General features: G+C 39.5%; 1 protein-coding gene across 10 annotated transcripts in view; it reads left to right on the top strand.

The window, feature by feature from the left end:
* TRPM3 (transient receptor potential cation channel subfamily M member 3) overlaps nucleotides 1–25,236 on the top strand; it is a 409,666-nt gene that overhangs the window by 336,241 nt on the left and 48,189 nt on the right. For 6 of the 10 annotated variants that reach the window (XM_057402153.1, XM_057402145.1, XM_057402154.1 and 3 more), the window contains exons 9-14: nucleotides 4,797–4,869; nucleotides 12,423–12,523; nucleotides 14,329–14,463; nucleotides 17,100–17,150; nucleotides 23,953–23,988; nucleotides 24,120–24,260. In XM_057402153.1, coding sequence (XP_057258136.1) covers nucleotides 4,797–4,869; nucleotides 12,423–12,523; nucleotides 14,329–14,463; nucleotides 17,100–17,150; nucleotides 23,953–23,988; nucleotides 24,120–24,260 — 537 coding nt within the window. The remainder of the gene's footprint in view (nucleotides 1–4,796; nucleotides 4,870–12,422; nucleotides 12,524–14,328; nucleotides 14,464–17,099; nucleotides 17,151–23,952; nucleotides 23,989–24,119; nucleotides 24,261–25,236) is intronic. The other 4 variants (XM_057402147.1, XM_057402146.1, XM_057402151.1 and 1 more) reach the window with 1 other exon arrangement.

Genomic DNA, 25,236 nt, shown 5'->3' with positions numbered 1-25,236 from the left:
AAAGGTGAATGGGCTCTTAGGCACTCTGCCTTCCCTTCATTTAAAGAAGACCTTCCTTTAAAGAAGACCTTCCTTTTATTTAGTTATTAATTCGGTTTCTGAGTCTTTAATTTACTGTTATTTTTGCATATCAGTGGCAGACATTCATCCAGCAAGAGGTAGCTGGCAATACAGTTTACTGACCCAGATATTTTCCTTTAGCACACCAGTTTTATACATTTTAGAATATGTACACAGTAGAATCTGTAGCCCATTTCAACAGGGCTCTGTTGACAGGGCTCTATCTGTCAGGACACTCTAGTCAGTGTCCTAGCTCAACAGCATCAATGTGGTGTTTCTCATTCTCTGCAGTGATTTACTCACCAACATACTTGTAAATGGCAACTAGCATGATATCAAATACATTTAAGACTCTTGAAACTAAATTAGTATATTGCAAACATAAAATTCTTACCTGTTAATTGGGAGAAATCACCAGAAGAACAGGTCTCCAGCAAGATGATAGACAGACATTTTGAGACCGAACAATATTAAACATTTCTAAGTGTAAAGTCTGCATAAGTACTTCAGGATCTGTCCCTATTTCCTCATGTCTCTGAGTACAAATGTTAAAGGATGCTAGAAAAACTACAGGGGCTGTGAAGCAGAAAAGTAAATTCATGTTTAGAAACAGTTGCTGTCTCATCATAACTGTACTCATAAAATGCAGAAACAAAATCCATGTTTTCATTCTGGACAGGTCAAGAGAGCCTTTCACACAAGGCACTAGGATCTCATCCAGGTACAAACTGGATGCTTTTCTGTTTTGGTGTTCTATAAAGCTTGGTTATTTTCTCCTTTTATCCACGTTTGAATCTGTCAGAAAAAAAAAAAAAAACAAAGGGGCAGCATTTGGGGATGCATTTCCATCATTAATGAATCATTCAGGCATGAAACCAGCCTAACATAAAGCTTCATTGGATAAGAAATACAGGTCTGCTGGACATACATGGGGTTCCTCACAGGCTGTTGGTCTGGAACTCAAAACACAGCAGTGATATTCCTTAATTCCTGCTGCCTTGTTCCTGGGTCATGAACAGTTAGCGAAGAAGAACTATAAGCTGCAACTGCATGGTCTGGTAATGATCTGGCTTCGCCAGGTAAAGTACAAGTGGTGATGAGGCAAATGCTTCAGTAGCCAGCATGCTGCAGCTTTAAGCCTCATCTCCCCAAATTCATTCTGCAGAGCCATGTGTGCTGAAGTATTTTCATTTAGCTGTTTAAAAGCAAATGTCCCTATACTAAAATAATCTCTGACATCTAGTAGTGAAAGCAACCAACACATCTTGCAGAGATACGAGGTGAACAAGATACATGTGAAGAATGCTGCAGATCAGGACTAAGATTTTATCAACAGAGATAAAGATTATATTGGCAGTGTGACAATGTTGGCTCTTTCCCTAATTACAGTGCAGTCATATTTTAAATCCTACACTTTGTGAATGAACAAAAAACATGGGTCAAGCTTTAGGGCAATAGTGGAAAAAAGAAACAATTCATCTTCCCAAAACCATGGTAAACCATGGCAGGGCAAAGATCTGCCTGTAAGGTCCAGACTGATAAAAAGCTATTTCATCAGGTTGGGAGGCAAAGGATGTTCAAAGGATAACTAGCTGTGAGAATTATTCATTTGTAGTCAGATTTTCTGTTGTGTTTGTGCAGTTTTGGCTGCTTATAAGCTCAGTCTCTAGCCAAACTTTTTTGGGGGGTTCGTGCTAAGTTCTATCTGATAGCCTCACACAATAACATTAACTTTGATTAAGCCTACTTGCTGAGCATCTGCCTGGACCAAAGGTCCGTTAATTCATAACAGGAGTGCACCCATTACAGAGACAAAGTAGCTATGGATAGTTACAGTTAACCTAAACCATAAGGAGAGGTTGAATATACCTGTTTACCACCTTAGAAGATTTTGTGTGCTCAAAACAGGCAAAAGTCCACAGTATCAGCTGTCTTTGAGCTGCTGAACTCTCAGCACTTTGGAATGAAGTATCATGATATTTTTCATTGGTTCTGTCTAAATTTCTAGTTCACTCTTGGGCATGATCCCCCAAATGGTAATAGTTCTGGTATGAGTCTGAGCATTCTTTCTACTTCCATCTTTTTTTCCCAGTTATTCATCTTCTTTATTTCATTAATTGAATTCACTAGGCCTCTTAATAATAAAGTAACAGTTACTATGGAAAGACATCCTTTTTATTCTAATGTAACTAAATTACATAGTTCTGTTTTATTTTTAACAGAGCAGCAATTTGTTCTGCTGAAGTGGGTTTTTCTGAGACCCTCCAGGGAGGAGGGATGAAAGAGAAGTTAGAAATTTAGGATTATATGTGGTCTGATGCATGCAAAGTGCTTCACTTAGTTTTCCTGTGGTGATAAGCTGTTCTGTGCTTGCAATTTATATGAGGCCCTTTAATTAAGCTGGAGTTCACTGAGCATGTGTTTATTTTGAGAGGTACTTTGTTCTTCCACTGAACTCCTGTTGTTCAGTATTTTTAGTCCCTGATGTGCAGACTGCTTCACCTTTGGCTTCACCTTCTCCTTCACAGAAGAAGGGTGTTTTGCTGTATGGTGGAGCCACCAAACGCAGTGATGTAAACTAGACATTCCCAGCATTAGCTGATCCAGTTGCCAGGCTGTCACACTTCTCTTCAGTGCTACAGAGATGCCTGTTGCTGCAAAAATCACGTAGGAAATTGCAAACCATTGTAAGGCTGTTATGAACAGACTGTTTTGTGACAATGCTGTATTCACCCACTTCTTGCAAGCACCTCCCAGAGCTGCCCATGAGAAGGGAGATGTTCCTCTTTCCTACTGAGTTGGGTAGGAAGGTTTTTCTCTTCCTTCGGCCTTTTAACCTGCCTGGCTTGCTGCTAACCTCTGTGGCACAGTTTGCCATGTGTGGCATGGGAAGCACATCATGAACACGTACAGTGGAGAGGCTGATCTCATCAGCTCACATTTTTATTGTGTTTCAGGATGGGACGTATATAGAAATGTGTATTTCTACCCACATGACCTGTGCCCTACAGGTCAGACAAGCAGACAGCCTGTACTGCAGGGAAAACTTCCTTGCCAATTGTTGAGGAGATAAGAAAAAAACATCAGCAATCACTTCTCATTCTGAGGAAAAGGTGGTCAAACACTGGAGAGGCAGTTGATGCCCCAACCCTGTCAGTGGCATTTGGCATATTAAGAGGCATTTGGACAACACCCTTAATAACATGCTTTAGCTTTTGGTCAGCCGTGGTCAGACAGTTGGACTAGATGATTGTTTTAGGTCTCTTCCACCTGAAACTATTATATTCTATTCAAGTTGTGGTATGGGGATAGACATCAAGTGGTTTGCCAGAAACATCTGTAGAGTCAAGGGGGAGAGAGAAAATATAGCGTTAAAGTATAATTTTCAGTATTTATGCTTGTCTCGGGAACACTTCGAAGGGTGTAACTGGAAAACAGTCTACTTCAACTGGGGAGGACATCTAACATGAATGTTTTCTCACATTAATTTAGTCATCATCCAAATCAATTGGCTGATTGAGCTAAGCCAGTTTCTTGTTACTTCATCCAGTTTGCCTTTTCACTAACATCCTGTACTACTGTCACTGATGCCAAAATCTCTTAACCAACCTCTGAATCCCCTAGAGCTCTAGAGTCAAGCGAAGGTAGAATAGGTGCTACAGGAGGGCTACAATGAATTTCTTGGAATACACTCTGCAGAGCTATTTCAGCAAGCAAACTTAAGCTTGTCACCAAAGTATTGTCTTAGCCTTGACCACTTTATATACTTCCTTTCCCCATTACAGTACACTATTATTGTGTCATGATGTTTCCAGACATCAGATGCTGCTACAATTCAGTGGTTCTGTAGGCATAGGAGTCTAGGAATGTGGGGCAACAAATGCTGCTGAATATGAGTTCAAAATATGTTTGCACAGTTCCCAATTAAAGATAACACTTAAGAAAAAAAAAAAAGAGGATTGAAACAGTCCATACTGGCAAAAGGAAAAAGAAAAAATATAATAGGTACTCAGATCAAAATGCTTCATGAGTAAAGGAAAGACACTGATTAAAAGCTTCACAAGAAGCAGAGGCACAGGAGCAGCTACTGCCATGGCAACCAAAGGAGCATGGGGGTTTACACTTCTATATATCTTAGTGCAGTCTTAGCCAAGAGTGAAACTGGCTTGAAATAACAGCCTCCCTGTGTTCATTCTTTATGAATTGTGTATCTCATCTCACTGCTTCAGTGCTTATATCTTACAGTGATGGGTCACTGACTACCCATGTTTCTGCATGTGTTAGAAGCTTAATTCTTAGGTTATTTATCTGACTTTCTGCTATATAAAATCATGAGTTGGAATAGGTTGCTAATTTCAGTCAAAAGTATTTATTCAATGCCACATGCCATAAATAAGGTCCAGCACCAATTATATACCTAATTCCTTCTAGTAATGCATTGTGAATACTAAATCTAATGTTAATCTAACACAAAAACATTTCTTCCTCTCTAATTTCACCCTGTATCACTGAACACTTTTCTTCTATATGTTCAGTAATAAAATTTCTACAAATTTTATCTCATAAAAAATACTGTGTATTAAGTCTATTCAATAAGATTCTCATAAAATGTATAAAGTAAGATCATCTTGTAGCCATCAGGACGTTTTGAGATCCAAATGCTGCTGCCCTAATTTAATTTCTTTTTTTAGAAAGTACCCTGGTTTCAATGATGATATTGTCTTTTAACATTTCAGATCACAGTATTTCGCATGGGATCAGAAGGACACCAGGATATTGATTTAGCTATCCTGACAGCATTACTGAAAGGTAATGGAATTTCACTCCACTGTGAGCCTGTATGAACCCAAATGGACTAACTCTGTTAATCTGTGCTGTGCTGAAACCTGTGTTTTTGACAATACCGATGAATTTATACTGTGAAATTGAAGCATGCTTTTTGCTCTAACTGCTTTATACAAATCTTTTTTTAATGTTTAAATAGCTATTGTTTTTCCTTCCTGAACTTTTATTCTCCACACACAACCACTAATGCAGTGCAAGAAACATCAGTGTTGAACCTCTCTTACTACTTGAAAAGATGCTCACAAGAAGACAGCCAAAGAACGTCTCACGCTTTTGACTACCTTGGTGTCTTGTAGAACATCCAGAAGGAGGTTATCTCCCTCTAGATAAAACTGGCACTATTGTCAAGTGAAATGATTCCTGTAGTCATCCTAGGGACGTCTAGGAACTTCATGGGATTTCTTCTACCCTCTGCTTAGCTGGTAAAGCTAAGAATTTACCTGCTGGAGTAGTAGGGGTTTTAATCTTAAGGTCTCTAAATCTTTCTAAGCCATTACATTACAATTTAAAAGATTGTCTGACAATAAATCTGCTGTTGCTACAGGTCAGTATAAACCTCGGTCTTGCAGACACACCATTTAGCCTGGCTTTCTTCAAAATAAGATACTGTTGGGTAATTTAATATCTGCTTCTGAATACAGAAACAGGTGTGATTTGAAAGGCTCTGAAGCATATGTACTTACCTAATGGATGATTACTTACCTAGGCAGTGGGTAGGAGGTTCTAGGCCTCCTTTTATATATTTCCCAAAATGGGTTTTTGGGAAATACAAATTGCGTGTATCAACCATGTTCATCTTGTTGCTGTCTGGACTGGTTTGTGCTATGTAGTACAGGCCATACTGCCCACACCTGAATAAGAGAGTCTGTGATGCCATAGAGCAGACCTGAATTTGAATCATAACAAAATAATTAATAGATTTACTAGGTATTCAAATGGTAATGAGAATTACTCTTGCTTGTTCCAGGGCTCAGTTTTATTTTCAGTTTCTTCCTGTGCAGGCATACAAAAGCTGTATGAAGAGAAAAGACAGAAGGCATCAATAACTTCAGCTAACCAAGCAGAATAGTGTTTTACCTTTTACACAATTACAGATCCCATTTCAAACGTTATTTCAAATATTTAAGACAATAACCTGAACAGGAGGAGTAAACGAGCACTGACCGCCTCAAAAGTATGATTGCAAGCTGCTAGCTACCAGCTAAGGAAATGAACTGGAATTATTCTGCTCTAGTAGTTTTTGTCTCCTTAGTCTTCTGTAGTTTTGCTTTCTCCACTACTTCTGCTCATTTCCATCAAGATAAAAGTTGTTTGAGCTGCAGGTAACATGTCTATTTTGCTACTATCCTGAGGTAACAAGTTTTGGCCATCTGCATAATTAAATTGCAAGACATTTTAGACATCCTCACACAGAAACAATATAAATCAACATGAAGTAAGAAACAAGAAATTTATTTAAAGCAAGGAATGAGAATTGCATCCATCACCAAATTCCTCTTTTCTATCCTCATGAAATATTTTAAGTGAAACTTTCATTTAATTTATCTTAAGTATAACTGAATCCTTTATTACCCTCACTGTAAAGTCTATTTACTTCATATTTGTTCTTAAGACAATCACTGGAACTATCGCTATTGATTTATATTAGTGAGATACAGATTGTCTGAAAGTTGTGATTCTACTTTGTCAAGGTATATTTCCAAAGTTTGAATCCCAGTATGGATCCCTGAAGACTTTTGCCACCTTGAAAGCTGCCTCTTAGAAGGCGAAAAAATTAGATCATAGGCCTAGGAAGGATTGCTTTCTGTTTGAAAAGTTCTTTTGCAGTATTTACTTGAGTAACTGTAGTATGGGTGCAGTCTGTGTATATGAGTAATCCCCTCTGATCTGAAATACACATTTTGCAAGTGCCTAACTGGTCCTGTTGTCTTCTTGGTAAAATAAAATTACCTTCCCTCTTCATAATAGTAGTGGAAGACATAGTGGCAAAATTCTGTTAGCTCAGAAAGTGCCTGGATCTGTGTAAGTAATTTTCACATGTTCTTTCATGATTGCCAGTCAATCTTGGTAGTCTACTGATGAGAAGCAGTGCTTGTGTCTTGCTCAAGAGCCAGAGGAACTACAACTTACACCTTATCTTCCCTGCTTTTCAGCACTTTCTGATTATAAATGTAGTCTGTGAAGATTAAATTTATCTGGTGCCTCTTGTTAATCTGAGCTTTGTGATCACAGGGAATGAAAGTCTATATAATTTTTTAATCAATGTGTGCAAAGTCAGGCAAGTTGTTTGTTCTTATTCATACCATGTCTTTGTACAAAGTTTCTGGCCTACCCTGAAAGAAATGCTGCATTTCCATAAGTATACCTCACCAGGGTGATGGATAGTTGGGTTTTCATCAAATCAAGAAATCTAAGGTGGCAATTCTGAACCACTTGTCTATTTGATTTACTAGTAACCAGATCTGAAGACTGGGTCTGAATTACCTTGAAATTCATAAATTTAGATTCAGAAATTAATCTCTTTCACCTCTTCAGAATTGTGTGAAAAGAGGGCAGAGAAAAGTATGGAACTGTGTGAGTGATTATTGGTCATCTTTTCTCAGTCTCACTGATGAGCATTTTGCAGTTCTTGCTAGCCGGTATTCAAGGCATGTACCAGCTAATTACCAATCCCATCCTGGTGTGAGTGATTTGTTCAGCAAGTAGGAGGAGGACAAGTACTGGGAAACAGGAAGTATCATTTCCTGTTTGCTGTGTAAAATTTGTGATGAGCTAGTCTCTCTTTAAACCAGCCATCAGGCACACTGCCAATGCAGGAACTTTCACAGACCCCAAACCCTGCACTGAATGTGAGACATTATTTCCCTGTTTGTTTTCATGAGTCATTTGTTTAATCTTGTCAGCAGATCTATCTTTCTTAGAAGTGATTTCCAATAAACTAGGAAATGGCATCCAAACTGGTTATCAATTTATATTGAATGGCTGTCACAACAGCATATGGCTTGTGAATTCCTTTAAAAAAAAACAAAACAAAACAAAACAGTTCAAGAGACATGTAAATGTGGGAAGTTTCCAGTTGCATGAATTTATAGCAAGTAAATTTATTGATACAGATTAACTGTTTGTGCTCTCTTAACTTGAACAGTTGGAACTCAAAAATTAATTGATTTTGTCCTTTTGCAGCTGCTAACTGAGCAGAAGGCATATGACAGGGAAGTTAAAGACAGCATATGGAGATGTTCTAAAATATAATTGGTTTGGAGTGTCATCAAAAACCCTAGTTCACAAAGCTCTTACAATGTCTGGAACGCCAGACATGTTTCAGCTGGTGCTCTAAAAGCTTTCCCAGTGCAATTGCCAGCACCTGGAAAGAGTTGCTGTGTGGTATATGGTAGTATTAATACCATGCAACCCTCTGAGATGAGCTGTGTCAAGCTAATGCAGATCTGATGTCTCTGCATACTTTCCAGCCTGTGAATAAGTCATGATTCATGCCAATTGAACAGTTACCATGCAGTATCAGATGGTCTTAGAAGACATTGTGATGGTCTGCCAACCATGAAATTGCTGACACGGAAGATTTTAGAGTTAGGCCAGATATCTGGTTACTGCCCTTATAACTGTTGGTGCTACCTGCTTTGTTATTGTCAATTGATTTGCTGAATGCCAGGAAGATGCCTGTAGCAAATACAGCCTTTTCACCAAAAAGTTGCTGAAACACAAGACCTGCTGAGATGTAGAACAGAAAGTAAATTTGTGTTGCTACTTTCTATAATTACTTATTTTCTTTAAGTGATTATTCAAAGAGGACACTAGCATGCTTAGAAGCGCTGTGGAAATGAGTCTCCAACAACCTTTTTGTGTCTAGATAGATCAGTTTTGTGTCATTTCAGCTTTGAAGATTCTGAGCACTAGTTGTCACAGACTATCCCAAGAGAATCCTTTAGAGGTTTAGATTGATCACAGTAAACTTTAGCCAGTATACAAAAGCCTGTAGTCTTATCTCTTCAGTAATCTGGGATCCTGCAAGGACACAACACTAATAGTCTGACATGTACCTTGGCTCACCTAGGGTACCAAGTCAAGTTTATGATCCCAGGCTTTATCATCAAGGACTATTGCATTTTTTGATAGACAGTATGACTTTTCACCAGAAGCATCTATGTAAGATATCCAAGCATTCTTTATGCCTAAGAGCATAAAGTTAACATCTGCAGAAACTAACAGCTGATTCAGATCACCTTGTTCATTTAACTTTGCACCATCCTTGCATTGTCTATCTATATTCAGAAATATCTTTACTGAAATAAAATATTGCCAGTCAGTGCGCTGCATTCCAGGTTCAACTATTCTTCTACAAAGAGAGGAAGGCAAGGAAGAGTCCCACTGCAGACATTAGTCTTATAGTCATAAAACATTCTTTTGAGGAACATATCTCAGGCCCAGTCAGGCATCCGAATACTGAGTAAATATTACAGAGACGGTAGTCAAAGCGCCTAAAACACTGTTTAAAGCAGTAAGTATATTACAGTAATGAAAAAAAAAAACACAACTAAGCAGAGAATCTTTCCAAGAGACAAAATGAAACAGAAATATACAGAAGTGCTAATTTCTCATTACTGACAGTGTTAAGGGCCTAAGATGTGGGTCCCGTGTGATCCCATTATTGCAATAGGTTATTAAGTCTACCTTATTTTTTGATTTCCCAAATATTCATTGGCTTTGATTTGAATACATTACAGGGACACTCCTGTGTGAGATGATTCCTCTAAGAGGTCACTACTTGGATTCTTCTTAATGATTCAAATCCATGTTCTTTGGCATCGAATGCAAAGAAATGATTGAAAGGAGACAGTATCTTAAGAAAGCCCACCTCACATTTATTCTAGGGAGATTTTCTTGTATTAATGGAATTATTTTTACTTCTTAATACTTGATAGAATTCCATCTGAAGTATCCTGAATACTTTTTTTTTTCATTTGAGTCAAAAGTCATCAGTTCATCCTGGAATAAAATTGATTAAATGGCTTCCACAGCCCATATGCTGCTCTGCACAAACTTCTGTAGCTTTTATTTTTCTTTTCCTCTCGGGTAATGCCAGTGTAACCACATTCACCTGAAAACCACAGAGGGGAGGCCAGAAAGAGGAGAAAGATGCAAGGTTTTTGCAGCAGCAAGCCTCAGTCTGGGAGCAACCATCCCCCTATGGCTTTCTTTCCTCTCTGCTTGGTGTTTGGAGCAATAAGCATGCTCAAAGAAAACATTCTGATGAACTGCGGGGCTTGAGGGCTTTTCTGGAGATGCAGCCACCCCTGCATACCCATGCCAGTTGCTCTTTCACATGATCAGATCCACCAGAAGACCCTGTGGTCATCCAGCAGCCAGGTCCTTCCTAAAGCATGAAAAGGCACAGGAAGGCCAGGCTTCTTGTCACAGACTGGGGACAGAAGGTGTTCACTGCCTTCTCTATTATTTGGCTTGAGTTTTGTCTGAAGTGGGGGCAGTGTAAGTAGCCCAGTTCCTTCCCCAGGTCCATCTGATCTACTCTTGAGCCAAAATAGTTTCTAACCAGGCTGCATCCTTGGCTACCCAGACAGCATGCTGTGGTCAGTTTAGGAAAAGCAGGAGATGGAGCTTCCCTATCACACGTGCAAAAAGGTACCAGGCTGAGGGATCGCCATGACTGTCCCTGGGTTTTGGAGTTCATGCATGTGCCTCTTCCACTGCTCACCAGAGAGCTTGCCTAGGCACCTGCAAAAGCTCTCACTTCTGCAGGCGCATGGGTAGAAAGAGGATCCAATGACATTTTGAGAGGATCTGTTGTTTGCTTCAGAAAGGGGGAAAACTATTTGCTCTCTGTATTTAACTTACACTATCTTACCCACTGCGGGTAGTATTTTTCTGTTTTTATAAATATAACTGCAGAGACATCTTTGCCCTTCCCAAAGGTAAATATTTTCTGTTCTTGAATGTTGCATGTTGCTTGTGTAAGAAACTCAGAAAAGTTCAGATGTTGTCGGCATCCCCCATGAAGTCTCTTGTGAGAGCTTTTGTCTGTGTCTTGTTATATAGTAATGAGAAGCTGAGTCCTACATACTTCTTAGTCATAGAAAAGTCTTTTACTGTTTTTCTCTTGTTTTGTCTTCTTCATTTCTTTCTATCGTTCTGCTCCTGCATCACCTACCTTTTTATCAGAGCTCATTTCTGTCATAAAATGAAAGTGGATGATCTGCAATCCAGCATCTCCCAAATAATTACTGCAGATACTGCCAAGTATTCAGCAAAGTTTCGTGGCAGTGAACTGGCTGAAAAGTTGAGAGTTACAAAATCAGACTGTAGGATAAGTTTCCCAAAGGTCTGCTGACCATATCCTTCATAGAACATTTCAGTGGCCAGAGTTTACATTTTCTGTGCCTCCAATTTCAGAATCCACTTTCAGCTGGAGCAGTGTGTGGTTTTGAATAGTACAAAAATGGGAACAGAAGCAATGAAAAGCTCTTGTTTGTCCTCACTTCATGATACCAGTACAAAAATTAATAAAGACAAGAAACCAGTGGAGATATGAGGCCTTTAAAAAATGAGCCTCTATACAATTGCCTGATCTCTGCAAGCAGCTGTGTAGTCAAAAGTCGAAGAGCCCTTTATTTATTTGGTTGATCAGTTCATTTGGGCCAGTTCTCCCTAAGACACTGAAGCACAAATACTGTTTTATTGTTACAAATCGGCTAATAACAATGAAATCCTTAGTGAAACATTACAAAAGCACAGCAGGGCATGAATGTCCCACAGAGTACATTAAAACTTCAGGGAAAAACATAACCTGCCTTCCAAAAAAGCAAACAGCTCCAAATGCACCTTATCTGCATAGTTTCTTATTTAATTTGAAAACATTATACCTTGACAACAGCTTTATAACATGCTTTCTTACGTGACTATTGCATGTGTGAAGGGAAATTTGGCCCACCAAGACCCATCATAGAGGAGAAATTCCCATGCTTGTACAGGATCCCCACCTTATCAGATGGGAATGCATAAAATGTGTATAAAATGCACAACTCTTGAAATCAGTAGGTCTGTGTGAGTTGAACCTCTTCAGAATTGCTAAATGCGGAAGTATGTGTGTGCTCATATGCACATGTGTGCATGCGCATATTCTGCCCATGGATCAGTATCCCACCTGGGTTCTGCTCTTGCTTCCCATTCAAGAGGAGACAAACCAGTTCACTCCACTGCAAGCTACATCTTCTGATGTCATGTCTACCTACTGTATTTTTCAAGGGGCATGTGAGGAAAAAATTAACATTCATGAGACCATCTGAGAAGCATGGATTCAGATTTGATAAACAGTATTTTATTTCAGGGACAATGTAAGGCTTTGTTTTAATATTTATCAGTTGCAGAAACGACATGGACATCTGTGAGAGGAATTATCATGGTGGTCTGTTGGCTGAGTCTAAAGTATTTCTTGTTTCTTTTTTCTCCTTCTCTCCTCCCTGCACCCCTGTATGTATACACAGGAGCTAACGCGTCTGCTCCCGACCAGCTGAGCCTAGCATTAGCGTGGAACAGAGTAGACATCGCCCGCAGTCAGATCTTTATTTACGGGCAGCAGTGGCCGGTACAGTATATATACAGCATCTTCTACTGAAACACTTTAAACGCTACTCAACATTAAATCCATTCTGTTGGCAGCGGTGGTTTAACACAGTATAGAATATACTGAGTCATGCTCCCAGCCAAACACGAAGTCCCCGTTCACAGCTCTTGGAGGCAGGCAGTTCCAAAGACATTAATGTGTTTGCTTGTTCAAGGAAATAGTGACATCTAGCGATGACTTAGCACTGAGAGACCACAGCTTTAAAGAAATGGGAAGCAACACTTTTACACTATCAAATAATGATTCTGAAAGCTGAGAAAAGTGAGCGTCTGTTTACAGCCGTGTTACAGTGTGAGACTATAAACTAATGGCAAGGCAAAATTTCTTTTTGCTCTTCAAGCAATGCTTTTTACATAGAAATACTGAATTTGATGATGATCACATGTCCAAATATGCTGCACAGATGCTGGAGGTCATCAAATGGACCACAAGAGCTGATCAGCAATGTTACTGCAGGAGTGCTGTGGCTCCAAACCTGAGCTGGTGTTGATTTCATGGCCAGTGCTGCTCTGCATTGATCTGCCTGTTTCACAGCTGCCCCGTCCTATGCTCCAGCTGCCAGTTGTGGGGACAGGCTGCCTGGCCAACACTGTTCCCTAGGGGCCACATGGGCAGAGCTTCTCTGCAGCGGTAGGAGGGCTGTAAATAGAAAGTATATTGAGTGCTGTGTGGGGCAGAGGAGGAGGTCGACTCCCAACTTGTGCTGCAATTTCTACAGTGGTGGTTGTCAACCAGAAATAAAAAAAAATCCAAGCAGGACTCTATCTGTAGCTCCTTAAAGCCTACCATGCCTTCATTCAGAAGGTGTAATTGGATCATAGTATTCATTAGTGTGACATTTATTTTGCCACCATCATGAAAATTTCATAGGCTATCATTAGATGAGCATTTACAACTCCCCACAGAAAAAAATATAACAAAAGGAAAAGCTTCTGTTTAAATATCCTTGCTTTAAATGCAGTGTTTGGAGCTCACTACCCCTTGAAGCTAGTTTAAAAAAACCTTGCCTTTTCAGTTATGGAGTGAGTTATTTATACAAAAATATACATATGGACTTTTTATCTTGTCTTCAATATTGGGCATAATTATGCATCAAAACACAGGAAGGATTTTAATGCTTCTAAACTGTCCTTATCATTATCACTCTATCACCACATTATAGGAAAAATTTGCATGAATGCTGCAAGCTGAAGTAATTTCACAAACTAAAAGCTGGAAGTATGAGGTAATTTCTCATCCTTCTGACCTCCCCAACCTACAAGAGATAGAAAATGAGAGACTTGCATAAAAAGACTTCTTACATTTGGCCCTTCAAAGAAATGGTGAAGCTATTTATGCTTCCTGGGTGTCAAAGTTTCCCTGAGGTTCCACACCATGAACAGGAAAAAGCTAGAATTAAAGTGAGTGTGCACATAACAAATATGCCCCATATAAATAAAATTTTGATAAGGAAAGTGAAAAATAAGGATAATAATGAGATGATGAATAGTGTGAAGGTGTGGTCACCAATTTCCTGAGTTCTAGTTCCTTGGTCCTACTCTAGATTTCCTAGGGTATGTAAATCTTAACACTCTGACACTCATTTTTGAAATGCTGCCCTGAATCAGAGAAACAATGGAGACTAAAACTGTGATTATCCCAGTTTAAGCTAGGAAGAGCAATCCTCAGAAATTTGTCAGGATTTCCTCTTATGCCAGAGTGATGGGACCAGCTGGATACAGCCTACAATGCCCAGGAACAGCCTGAATTAATCGCTTGCTTTGCAGGTGGGCTCCCTTGAGCAAGCAATGCTGGATGCACTGGTGTTGGACAGAGTGGATTTTGTGAAATTACTCATAGAAAATGGAGTAAGCATGCATCGTTTTCTCACCATCTCCCGGCTAGAGGAATTGTACAATACGGTAGGGCCAACCTAAGGCAAATTTTCTATCTCTATATTCATTGTTGTAGCTCCCACTCATATTACAACAACAAGATGATGCATAAAGCAGCCAATATCTGTTGCAGGAATATTCCGTGTTAGAAGTCCATATTGTCTGTTAGTTTTGTCTCTCATGTAATTGAACATGCTGTGTCTTGCCCACCTAATCTGCCATATGTATTTTTTAAGACGTGGAGGAAGCCCCATGCAGTACCAGCTGATTTCTGGTCATTGTAACTCCAGTATGACAGACCTGAGATTTAGGCAGGTGGCACTGGCTGGAAAACAGTTACTGGTGACTTAGGACATTTAGGAGGTGATAGATGACTCCTGACAGTATAAGCCATTATGGTTTAAGAAAAATCTTGCAACTGTTAATCAAATTCAGCCACTAGAAAACAAATAGGCATAAAATTCTTGGGGTAAAATTATTAATTTGAAGGTGAAATGCAGTGATTTCAGGAGGTCTGTTACAGTGAAGGACTTCTCCATGTCCTCACCAAATGTTACAAAAATGATAGTTTTGACTCTTAAAAGCCTGTTTGAAAGTTTTATATCTTTGCCTTTAAAATGAACATAAAACCACCCAGGTTCAAATTGCTTCTGAGTTCTCTCAACTGCAAAACACATTCTAGCATTCACATCATTATTGCCTACCAAGAGGAACCAGTAAGTTGGAATTGCTAAGCGGTATGGAAAAATTCTGAGAGCATTATCTAGTTCTTAGTTTTGATAGTTCTGTCTGTTGGAGAGAGCTTGTAATACAGTGCATAGCCCTACTCAGAAATTTTTTTTTCTGCCAGTACTTTACAAAAGCCCTGCCATCATAAGCTGTCACACTGGACTGTTATCCAGAGATAACAGAAGTCAGTTTTGGTGATGATGATGACCAGAAGTCAGTCTTTCAAAAAATATCAAATATGAAAAGAACTCATTAAATCTGTGCAAAATATAAGGGAACAGGTATCCGCTCTACCCTTGAGACAGAATTGCATCTGATCTTTGATTGGCTTAAACTTGGCCTATCAACTAGCATGTATCTATTGAGAATAGAAAGCCTACGAGCTTTCTTACTACAGAGATAAGCATTGTAGTGCCTGTACTAAAACCAGTTCTTACAGGGAATAATTTAGAAGAAAGCTTTCAGTTCCACTGCTTTTTGAACAAATTTATTGTGACCTAAGAAAGCACCATAAATTATTTATGCAAGATTTTCGAAAGATAGAGGCTATGAAATGCCTAAACTACCGACTTTGATATATGACCTAATGATTCCATAATAGCCTTAGCACCAAAACAATTACAAAGCCAATTAAAAAATACTAGGTTACAATACAAGCCTAAGTTACAATACAATGACCTAGAAGATATAAACCAGTGAATTTGACTTCTGCTGTGGCAAATTTGTAAGAATACAATAAAGAATAGAATTAATCAAATGAGGGGATCAGTTTTATGTTAAAGAAGAGTTTCTCTAGGAAAATGTTAAACCTTAGTAATCTGTTACCATTTCTGAAGCCAACATGCAGGAAAATAAGTGTGTTGCACTTGGCTCACCTGCTTTTGCAAAACTGTTTTGACAATATTTGAAAGCCTCAAGTGTTATTCAAGAACTATAGCTATCATGGCATAGAAGATATGGTGTACTTGCGGTTAAAAAACTACTTGAAGGATAGAAAACAGACAGTAGGAATACATGGTTTGTTCTCACCACAAAATGACATTATGACCAGGCTCATCCAGGACCCTGTCCTGGGACCACTGCCTGTTTAGAGATGATCTGAAAAATAGTAGCTGCTGAAGGGTCAGTGTTTGCAGGTGATTTAGCATCACTCAGGGTAGGCAAATCTGAAGTTGAGTATGAAGAATCACAAAAAAGTCTCATCATGCTCCGTGATCGGGTTACATAAAACTCAGTCTTGGCAAGTACAGAGCAATGTATATATGGAAACACTGACTCTGTACATGCGCAGTGGTCTCATCTATCATCAGTTACAGGCAAAGAGACCTCCCATAAAAGTGTCTAAAAATATCATCAAGTCAAAAGCACAGCAGAAAAGAAATATACGAGTTCAATTGTAGGAGTCTCCTGCAGAAAGTTTTGCATATCAAGTGGAGACAAAAGAAGACAACAAATTCACAGACTGTGCAATGCTGTTAGTGGCTTTCAGACAAAAGATCCCAGATGAAATGTCAGGCTCCAGGGCTCTCTGAGCCACCAGCAGTAGAACTGGAGATCCTGAGTGCAGGAGGGCTGACACTGAAGGAGCTGGTTTTCCTTCCGCTGTCTCCTAGAGGCTGTGCTTGTTGTGCTGGGTTTCTGCTTTGCCTAAGCTAGGAGACTAATTTGATATATAGGGCCTTAGTTTTCATTGTGGTAGTTCTTGCAGTTTCCTTACTGAAGGTTTGTGAACAAAAGAGAAATCAGGTGAAATAATGCTCTTGTGATATTTAGGTTTGTTGGGGTTTTTTTGACTGATAACACTGTATAATTGAAGTGATCTCAGCTGCCTAATTTCTAAACAACTAAGGTGAGAAAGCCTGTTTAGCATTTACATCTTGCCAGTCTTTGGACAATATGAATTTTTTTTATTCTTCTTTATTTGTCCTTTGCAGAGACATGGACCATCCAACACTCTGTATCATCTAGTCAGGGACGTCAAAAAGGTAAGAGTCCAGTAGACGGTAGGTTGGAGATAATGTTGTGATTGCTTTTTATAGCTAGACACAATCTCTGCTTTGCATGAGCTTTCAGTGAGAGCCTTCTATTTCCCCTGCCATTACAGTATGTCCTGTTTGTATGTACCAAATACAATGTTTTGGCATACAAAGCACAATTAGCAAGTTACTTGGCTTGCTTTCTCTGTGGTTTTAGATGCTTGGGTGGTAGTGTTTCTGCTAGCATAATTGTAGGCTCTTACATACCGTGTGGATTTATGCTGTTATCTGTATTTTTCCATACCTGCAACTTTTGTCAAAGCTTACTTCTATGTTGTTAGTTTACTTCCAAGCTTGTAAATAGCCCTTATGCTGTGCTGGATCCTGTTGAAACAGTTTTTTGTTCTGTGTTTCGTAGTATATTGTAGCCATCTTCCTCAGCAGAAAAAAAACTAAAAGAAGCAGTACAGCTTTCCTCTGCGCCTCTTATCAAGTTAATTTCAAGCATCTTGAATTATAAAGAGTTATTAAAAGGACAGGACAGAAACACAGAAAGGCATAGTGACAGGAAGGAAATACGAAGTACCTTTAGCAATGTGTTGGATGAAAAGTGTTACAGCAGTAGCAATGGATGAAAATCCCTTATCCTCTAAATATGCGGATCAAGTAAGGAGATTGAGTCTGCAGCTGACCTTATCAGTATGTACAGATTACAACCTTGCACATTACATATATTGGACCTCACAGGTAACATGCTTGAGAAAGGAAATTTCTGTACATGGGACTAGATAGAAGATTGAAAAAGGAATGGAGATTTTTTGTAAGAGCACAGGTTTTGGTGGTTTCTTATGTCCCTGACAGCTGAGCACAACTGAGGGCAGCTAGGGGAGGGGAGTGGCAATGTTTCATAAATCATCTTTCTCTTAAATAATGCTGCAGAATTATCAGTAGTTATGTTTAAGGAGGTTCTGGTCATTTTCTTTGGTTAGCACGTTCCATTGCATCATTGTTCAACTACATGTAGTATATTAAGTGACCACTGGAAAGTGTGGAAAGCCTACAGAAGAAAATGAAACTGTTCTTAACACATAAGTCCCCTTGGATGGAGCAGAGTAAAGCTAGAATGCATTTAGGCTGGCTACTTCTCTTCAAGTCCAAATTACCAGAATATTTTTTTCATACTAAATATGCAGTTACTTATGTGCCTTCAAGAGTTTGAAACAAGCATTATTTGCCTTCTTACTTTAAAATATATTTTTCAAAATCTTTGTCTCTCCCAGGATCACCTTTCCAAGTCCTCCTTCAAAGGTGTAGCAATGTGTATGTGGGGTAACTAAATAATATCTTTTTCTGAGTCCCTAACTAAGGTTTTTAAAGATCTTGAAAAAAAAAGGCATCAAAATAAGCAAAGATTATCAGAACTCATAGGAACATACTGATAGACATTGGCAATAAACCTGCACTATGTTCAATGACATTATTTATTCCATGGTGATTGCTAAATGTTTGATGATGGTCATTTTTCCATAAATTCATCTTTCTTTCCTCTGTTCATATGTGAAGTCTCCAGTAATTGCCACTGCATGAAGTCAATGTGCACTCTCATGGGAAAACAGTGGAGAGCTTTAAAAACAGCTGGGTGCAGCCCTCTAGTACCTTCATCAGAAAAATGCACCTCTGGGCCTGTATTTCTCATTTTGTCACTGGTTGAGAAACAACCACAGTTCAGTCAGAGAAAAGTGACAGCACCATAGCCCTGATATCTGAGCAGATTCCTTACCAGGCAGCTAAGCTGTAAATCAGTCAGCATATCTAACAACAGTTTAAAAGAAAACACCTCCTTGGAAATAACTTCTTAATGGACATCACTGTATGATAGTCAAGTGTCCCACCATGCATGAAAACCAGACCACCTGCTGATGCTAGCTTTTTGAGTTTATATCTATTTTGATGCCAGTTACCCAGCCTCTCTGGTCTAATTACAGTATCACAAAATATAAATACAAAAATGTGACGTGTCTCCTTGAGACAACACTTCATGCATATGCACACTCTGTGCTTTATATGCATACAACCCAGTTTTAAAACCTGCACTTTATAAAAGGGCATATGCTACAAAAAAATAATTATGTCTGCATCAGTGTGAATTCTCAAATAGAAAATGCATGCTTACAAATTATAGAAGCACTATTTAATTTATTACTATTGTATTACATAGTCATATAAATCACTAGGAATTTGTTTGTTTGTTTCTTGGGGAACTGCCCTGCCTGCTTAATAAAGCAAAAAAAAATTGAACCTTAGGAGTCACCACATCCTGTTTGTGGCAGCTTGTAGACTCATATGTGTGCATGCACACAGGCACACACAAAAAACATAGAAGACAACAATTTATTTTCTCTTTGGATATCCAAGTATTGCTGTGAAGACTGTTAGCCCGGGCAGCATATTGGGAAGGCCTGGAGACAGTCTTAAAGAATTTACGGCTTTAGACTGTAAATTTAGTTGCTTTAGAGACAGCTGTGCGCATATCTCTTTTAGATCCTCTCTGTTCCATAACTACATACGGAGACAGTTCTGCCTGCACCGTTTGCATTGTGGCCTTTTTGACATCCCCTCTCAAGGGTACAGAGCTTAACATAGACGGTTAACTTCCTTCCCTAGACGATACAAACCAATATACCCAGCCTGAGCAGGAAGAAACCCTGACCCTGTTCGACATCCTGTCTGTAAGTGAAGGTTGCCCTCTACAGGTTGTTTTTAAAAAATCCTTCCTAGCTGAGCTGGGAGATGAAGATCAGTAGAAATTACCAGATACTTTTTCTTTAATTCAAGAATTGTATATAATCAATATATCTTAATACCACCCTGGGGTGATGCAAGTTTTCAAAGTTTAGTTTGGACTGCCACTGTCTGGCTACATTTCCAGAGAACTAACAAGCAATATAGAGAATTTTGAAAGTACTCTTTTTCCCTCAGAATGCAAAATGAGAGGCTTGATACCTGCAGAATATAAAAATGCACTTCAAGTGAAAAAATACTGTAATTGGTTAGCTGCAGCGTAAAGTTGAATTTTCTTCAGGAAAAGAACAATGCATTAGCACTGAAAAGCTTGTCCGAACATAGAAGGTTAGTGGGTAATTAATCAGAGTACCTGTCATACTCAAAAATCAAACTTTCTCTGTCATTCCATCACCTTAGCTGTACTAGTATTAGCCCATCCAAATTTTTTACTTCTTGCAGTGGTTCTGGCCTACTTGCACTGCTGCACTTCATTTACAAGCAGACTCACCGCTGCCAGGGTAATTTGAGGTGTCTGCTGATACAGCAAGTGCTTTGGCACATGCATAACTCCTCACACAAGGGTGGTCCCATTAGCTTTAGTAGACTGCTCACTTTGGAAAAGTAATTGTGTGTTAGCATGGAGCCATTCATATGCATGTGTCTATAATGTGTATTTCTGCTGTGAATTTGTGAGGGTTTTTTAGGAAAATCTTTCAATATTATAGTGGGAGGTTTAGACACAAATTTTATTTAAGTTACTGTATTGGAAATTTTTTATCTAAGTTCCTTTATTTAATTTTAGAAATCAAAACTTCATCAAGAAGCTAACACATGCTGATGCCTGTTGTTCTCTCTTAATTGTTCAAGTATTTTTTGCCACTTAATAGTATCAAAGCATTCAGTTTTAGTGTCTTGCATAAAGACAGCAGGAGTCTGTTGAAGAACTACAACACTGTTTGGAGCTACAACTCCACTTAGCAGTGCCATCATCCTTGTTCTAGTAAAACTGTCAGTGCCTTAAGCATTATGGAGAGAGAAGAATAGGGGAAAAACAAAAAACATAACAATTTCATTTTTAGATTTACGTAATTTTTCCTTAAACAGTTCAAAAATAAAATGTCAGCATTCAAATAAACTAATATGCATTCCTGCAAATCCTATCCACCAGATTAGCCAAAAAGTAGGACAGATGCAAAAGTGTATGCTAAGGGATATTGCTGAAGGACAGTTGGCAGATCATCTTTTGCCACTAAATTAGTTTGATCTTCTGTCCCTTTGAATCCCAGCCCACTGCTAGGCATGGTACACCATAGCACTACCTCCCTCTCGCCTTCCTCAGCCTTTCAGTGTGCCCTTTGTACTGTAGTGAGCAGGGAAGAAAACAATCATTGCTCTTCCTGGCTGAAGTGCAGTAGGAAGGAAGATCTTTGCATCCACTTCATCTCTTCTGCAGAACCAGTTGCCATCTGCTCTCCATTAGTGTTTCTCTATTCTGAATCTAATAAGCACATCTGCAGAGAAGCCAGGCAGATATCTGCAAATATGCAGATATTTCCAGCAAGACATAACAGTCATAAAATTGCTCTAATAACTAACCTTCTTTTGATAACCACATAAAAAGAGCTACAGGCTAACTGTAAGCTGTGCTGTATATCATTACAGGAAATGTGATTATTTTATTACAGTGCACCGAAAAATTTTAAAGCTAACAATTACAATTTCCTAGTCCTTCTGCAATGTTGGCTATACCAGTTAATTTTTTACTAATCTCTTTTTCTAAGGCTACTGCTTGCAGTTCACAGAAGTCTTATTTACCTCACTTTCCACCTTTAATTTGTAGTCACATCTCTTGCACAACATACAGTACAGAGAAGGATCTGTAAATCTACAGGGTTCTTAATGACAACTCTAGATCTAGGTGACCTATTCACAGTTTGCCAAATCATGCCTTCTTTTCTCGTAGGGAACTGATTTTTGGACCATAATGGTCATCCAAACAATTCAGAGGCAGTGATGTAGAGAAGGAGGCAAACTTCGATTTGGGGGCATTCCCTTCCCATTATCCCTTTCCTCCTGTAAAGCAATCAGAGTTGTCCTTGTGGAGCTCCCAAGGCAGGGAACAGAAGAGCAGATGTGCCCCATGCTAGGGTTTTGTTCTTCCATCGCTGGAGATCCCCCAAGAGCACTTCACCAGCACATCCATGAGACCAGACCAGCCTGAAGTTGTTCTGGCCTGCTCGGTGTCTCAGAAGCTTACTGCTTCTGGAGAATAAAAATGCCCAGCTGTCCTGGGTTCAGCAGTAGCAGTCATGTTTTTCCTTTGTGTTAGCTGGTGCAGTGCTGTGTTTTGACTTCTAGCTTGAGAACAGTGTTGGTGAAGCCGATGTTTTCGGTTGTTGCTAAGTGATGTTTACCCTGACCAAGGACTCTGTGAGGCTCATGCTCTGCCAGGGAGGAGGGGAAGCTGTGAGGAAGCAGAGACGGGGCGCCTGACCCGGGCTAGCTGGGGAGGTATTCCATACCACAGCACGTCATGCCCGGGGTGGGGGGTAACTGGGAGTTACCCAGAAGGACAGGGGCTTCCGGGTGGAGCTCGCTTTCTTGGCCGGTGGTATCGTATTCTCTTCCCTTGTTATTTTCCCTTATCATTGTTTTAGCTGATAGTAGCGGTGGTGATTTGTTGCTGGACTGTTCCTGTCTCAACCCGTAGGAGTTGCACTCTCTCGATCCTCCTCCCCGTTCCTCCGGGAGCGGGGAAGGGGAGAGCCCCGGTGCGGGGGGGGGGGGGGGGGGGGGTGGGAGACGGACACGGACCTCGATTGTTGTCAGCTCGGCACCACTCACTGGGAGTGAGTGAACAAGTTACCTGACTGGGTTTAAACCACGACACCAGCTAACTGAAAGGCAGACTCAGATTTGTATGCAGTAAGAGACAATCTATTACTGAGAGCTTTCTTCAAAGCTTTGCAAGCTGTAAATGTTAGAGGACTCACAGCCTCACTGTTGCTGTTTTCTGGCTTGACAGTAGAGAGAAGGAAGATACATGCAAGGATGTTCACAATGTGAGGGCAATAAGACATGGACATATTTATCATTCTTTCCCTTGAAAATAAAAGGTGCATGCTGAAGACATTGTGTGTGTGTATATATACATACACACACACACACACATATATGTAATATTTAACCTAACAATAAGAAAAGAAAAGAAATGGAAGAACAAGTATGTAGATGACTTTTCCAGGATCCTACTAATGACAGGACACTTCATCTCCTGGGAGACAATCTCCTTGGCGCTGCTGGAAATTAGGTAGCAAGATTACTGTGCTTAGAGTGGTTTTCAGTAAAATATGTTGGGACTTCAAGGAGGAACAATCTAGGAAAATTGCTAGGCCTGTAGTTCTTGAACAAAACCCCAAAGAATTAGCCACAGGTATTTTGTTTATTACAATTTTCATATTTACTTTCAGATATACATATTATTTCCTCATACTAGATGTGGAATTTAAGCAAAAATATATGTTTATTTGTAGAAAAAATGCTAACAGACTCTCCTTGCCTCTAGCAACAAGCAATAATAATAATTCATGCCCTGTGTAAGTTCTCTAGAGTAGATAATACAGCCCTTTCCCTCTGCCCTTCCTTCCCTGGAACATGGGAAGGAAACACTGACAGGATGGGAAGATCACACGCAGGAACTGATTCCATGTGAACAAATCGTATTGCGTGATGTCACTTCACCATGCCTTGGCAGTACAGAGAAGGCAGTCCAAAGAGGTGCCAGCAGAGACATGAGATTCCAGGAAAGAGTTCTGGGGGACAGATGGTGCACAAAAGGTGCTATCTTGCAGGACTAGAGTCGAGCAACTGTGCCTGACTTTTCAAGTGTGCTGATCCTCATGCTTTTTGTTCTGCAGTCATGTTCCTTGTTTCCCCAGCTGAAGAATATGAGTACTGTGTACTGACATTGTCTTCTGTTACTTCCAACAAGTTCTTCATCTTATTTAACCTGTGTCTTCTTTCCAAGCGAGAATATCCAGGTTTCGGTTGGATCTATTTTAAGGTGAATTAATTAACCAGCATAATAATACGTTCCTGTTTTTGTTTTATTCTAACATAATTATAAAGTATATTTAACAACAGCAATAATAAGCATTTACTCCTCCCCAACCATCCTTCTTATTTTCATTGCAGGGAAACTTACCTCCTGATTATCGGATAAGTCTGATTGATATTGGTTTGGTGATAGAGTACCTGATGGGAGGAGCGTATCGCTGCAATTACACCCGAAAGCGTTTCAGAACACTGTACCACAATTTATTTGGGCCCAAGAGGGTAAGAAGCAAGTTATTTGCCATTTGTATGACTGAACCCACTGGCAGGATTTACTGTAGGTTCTTAGTTGATTCAGGGCTGGGGGGACATATGTGTACACGCATTCAGTGTACAGATTCATTTCCATTATGTACATAGAAGCTGTTTCACCACAGCACACTGCAAAGCAGCCACTGATAGAAGAGACATTTTCTTAGAAATTTAGTGAAAAAAAATTATTAGGTTCTGCTGCCCTGGTGTGATTAGGACATAAAACAATCTCCTCGGGCTCTAAACCTGTAATTATGAGTAACCGCATCTTTTGAAAGGCAAGTCTTTTGACCTTTACAAATTACACCATAAGGCAATTAAGTTAAACTTGAAAAACTTGTGTTTTGATAAATGCATTTCCTATCTCATGGCTCATCTTCTTGACTGTGACCTGAAGGTATCAGGGCAAAGAAACACGTAAATCAGAATTGGCTTTACTGGCTGGATGTGGCTCCAGCAGAGTCCCTGGGCTCCAGGGAAAAAAAAACCCTCGGGTATTTTTGTGGTTTCCATGTTTGATAAATCACAATACTGTGAATCCAAAGTAAGTTTGCTACCGTTATAAGACAGAAATATATTTATTGTCATCCATAATGCCACGGACCCAATCCAGCATGAATAAAAATCTGCTTGACGGCTCCCAGTAAGATGTGTACTTCTTTCTTTCCCTACTTTTACCTCACATTTTTATTTCCTGTCTCAGTTCAGATTTTAGAAATGCACACCTTGAGTATTGTTCTAAATGGCTATAAAGAGCAATAGCTCTGTGAAACAATTAGATCCAAACATGTGAAGTGGTTGGTTTGTTTCGCTACACATTTCTTGCTTTTGAGAGGAAAGGTAGTAATTGTAGCTGCTGGGAGAGACATCCTCCCCTTAGTCACTCCATCAAGAAAAGCATTTGAGCAACAATTTCACAGATCTCTAACCAGCATATGGAGGAGCT

The sequence above is a fragment of the Pezoporus wallicus genome, unplaced genomic scaffold, assembly GCF_028554395.1.
Source record: "Pezoporus wallicus isolate ANWC-B61680 ecotype Strahan unplaced genomic scaffold, APGP_CSIRO_Pwel_v1 contig_6275, whole genome shotgun sequence".
NCBI classification, from domain to species: domain Eukaryota; kingdom Metazoa; phylum Chordata; class Aves; order Psittaciformes; family Psittacidae; genus Pezoporus; species Pezoporus wallicus.
Note: the sequence above shows the minus strand (reverse complement) of the source record. Positions and strands in the feature narration are given on the sequence as shown.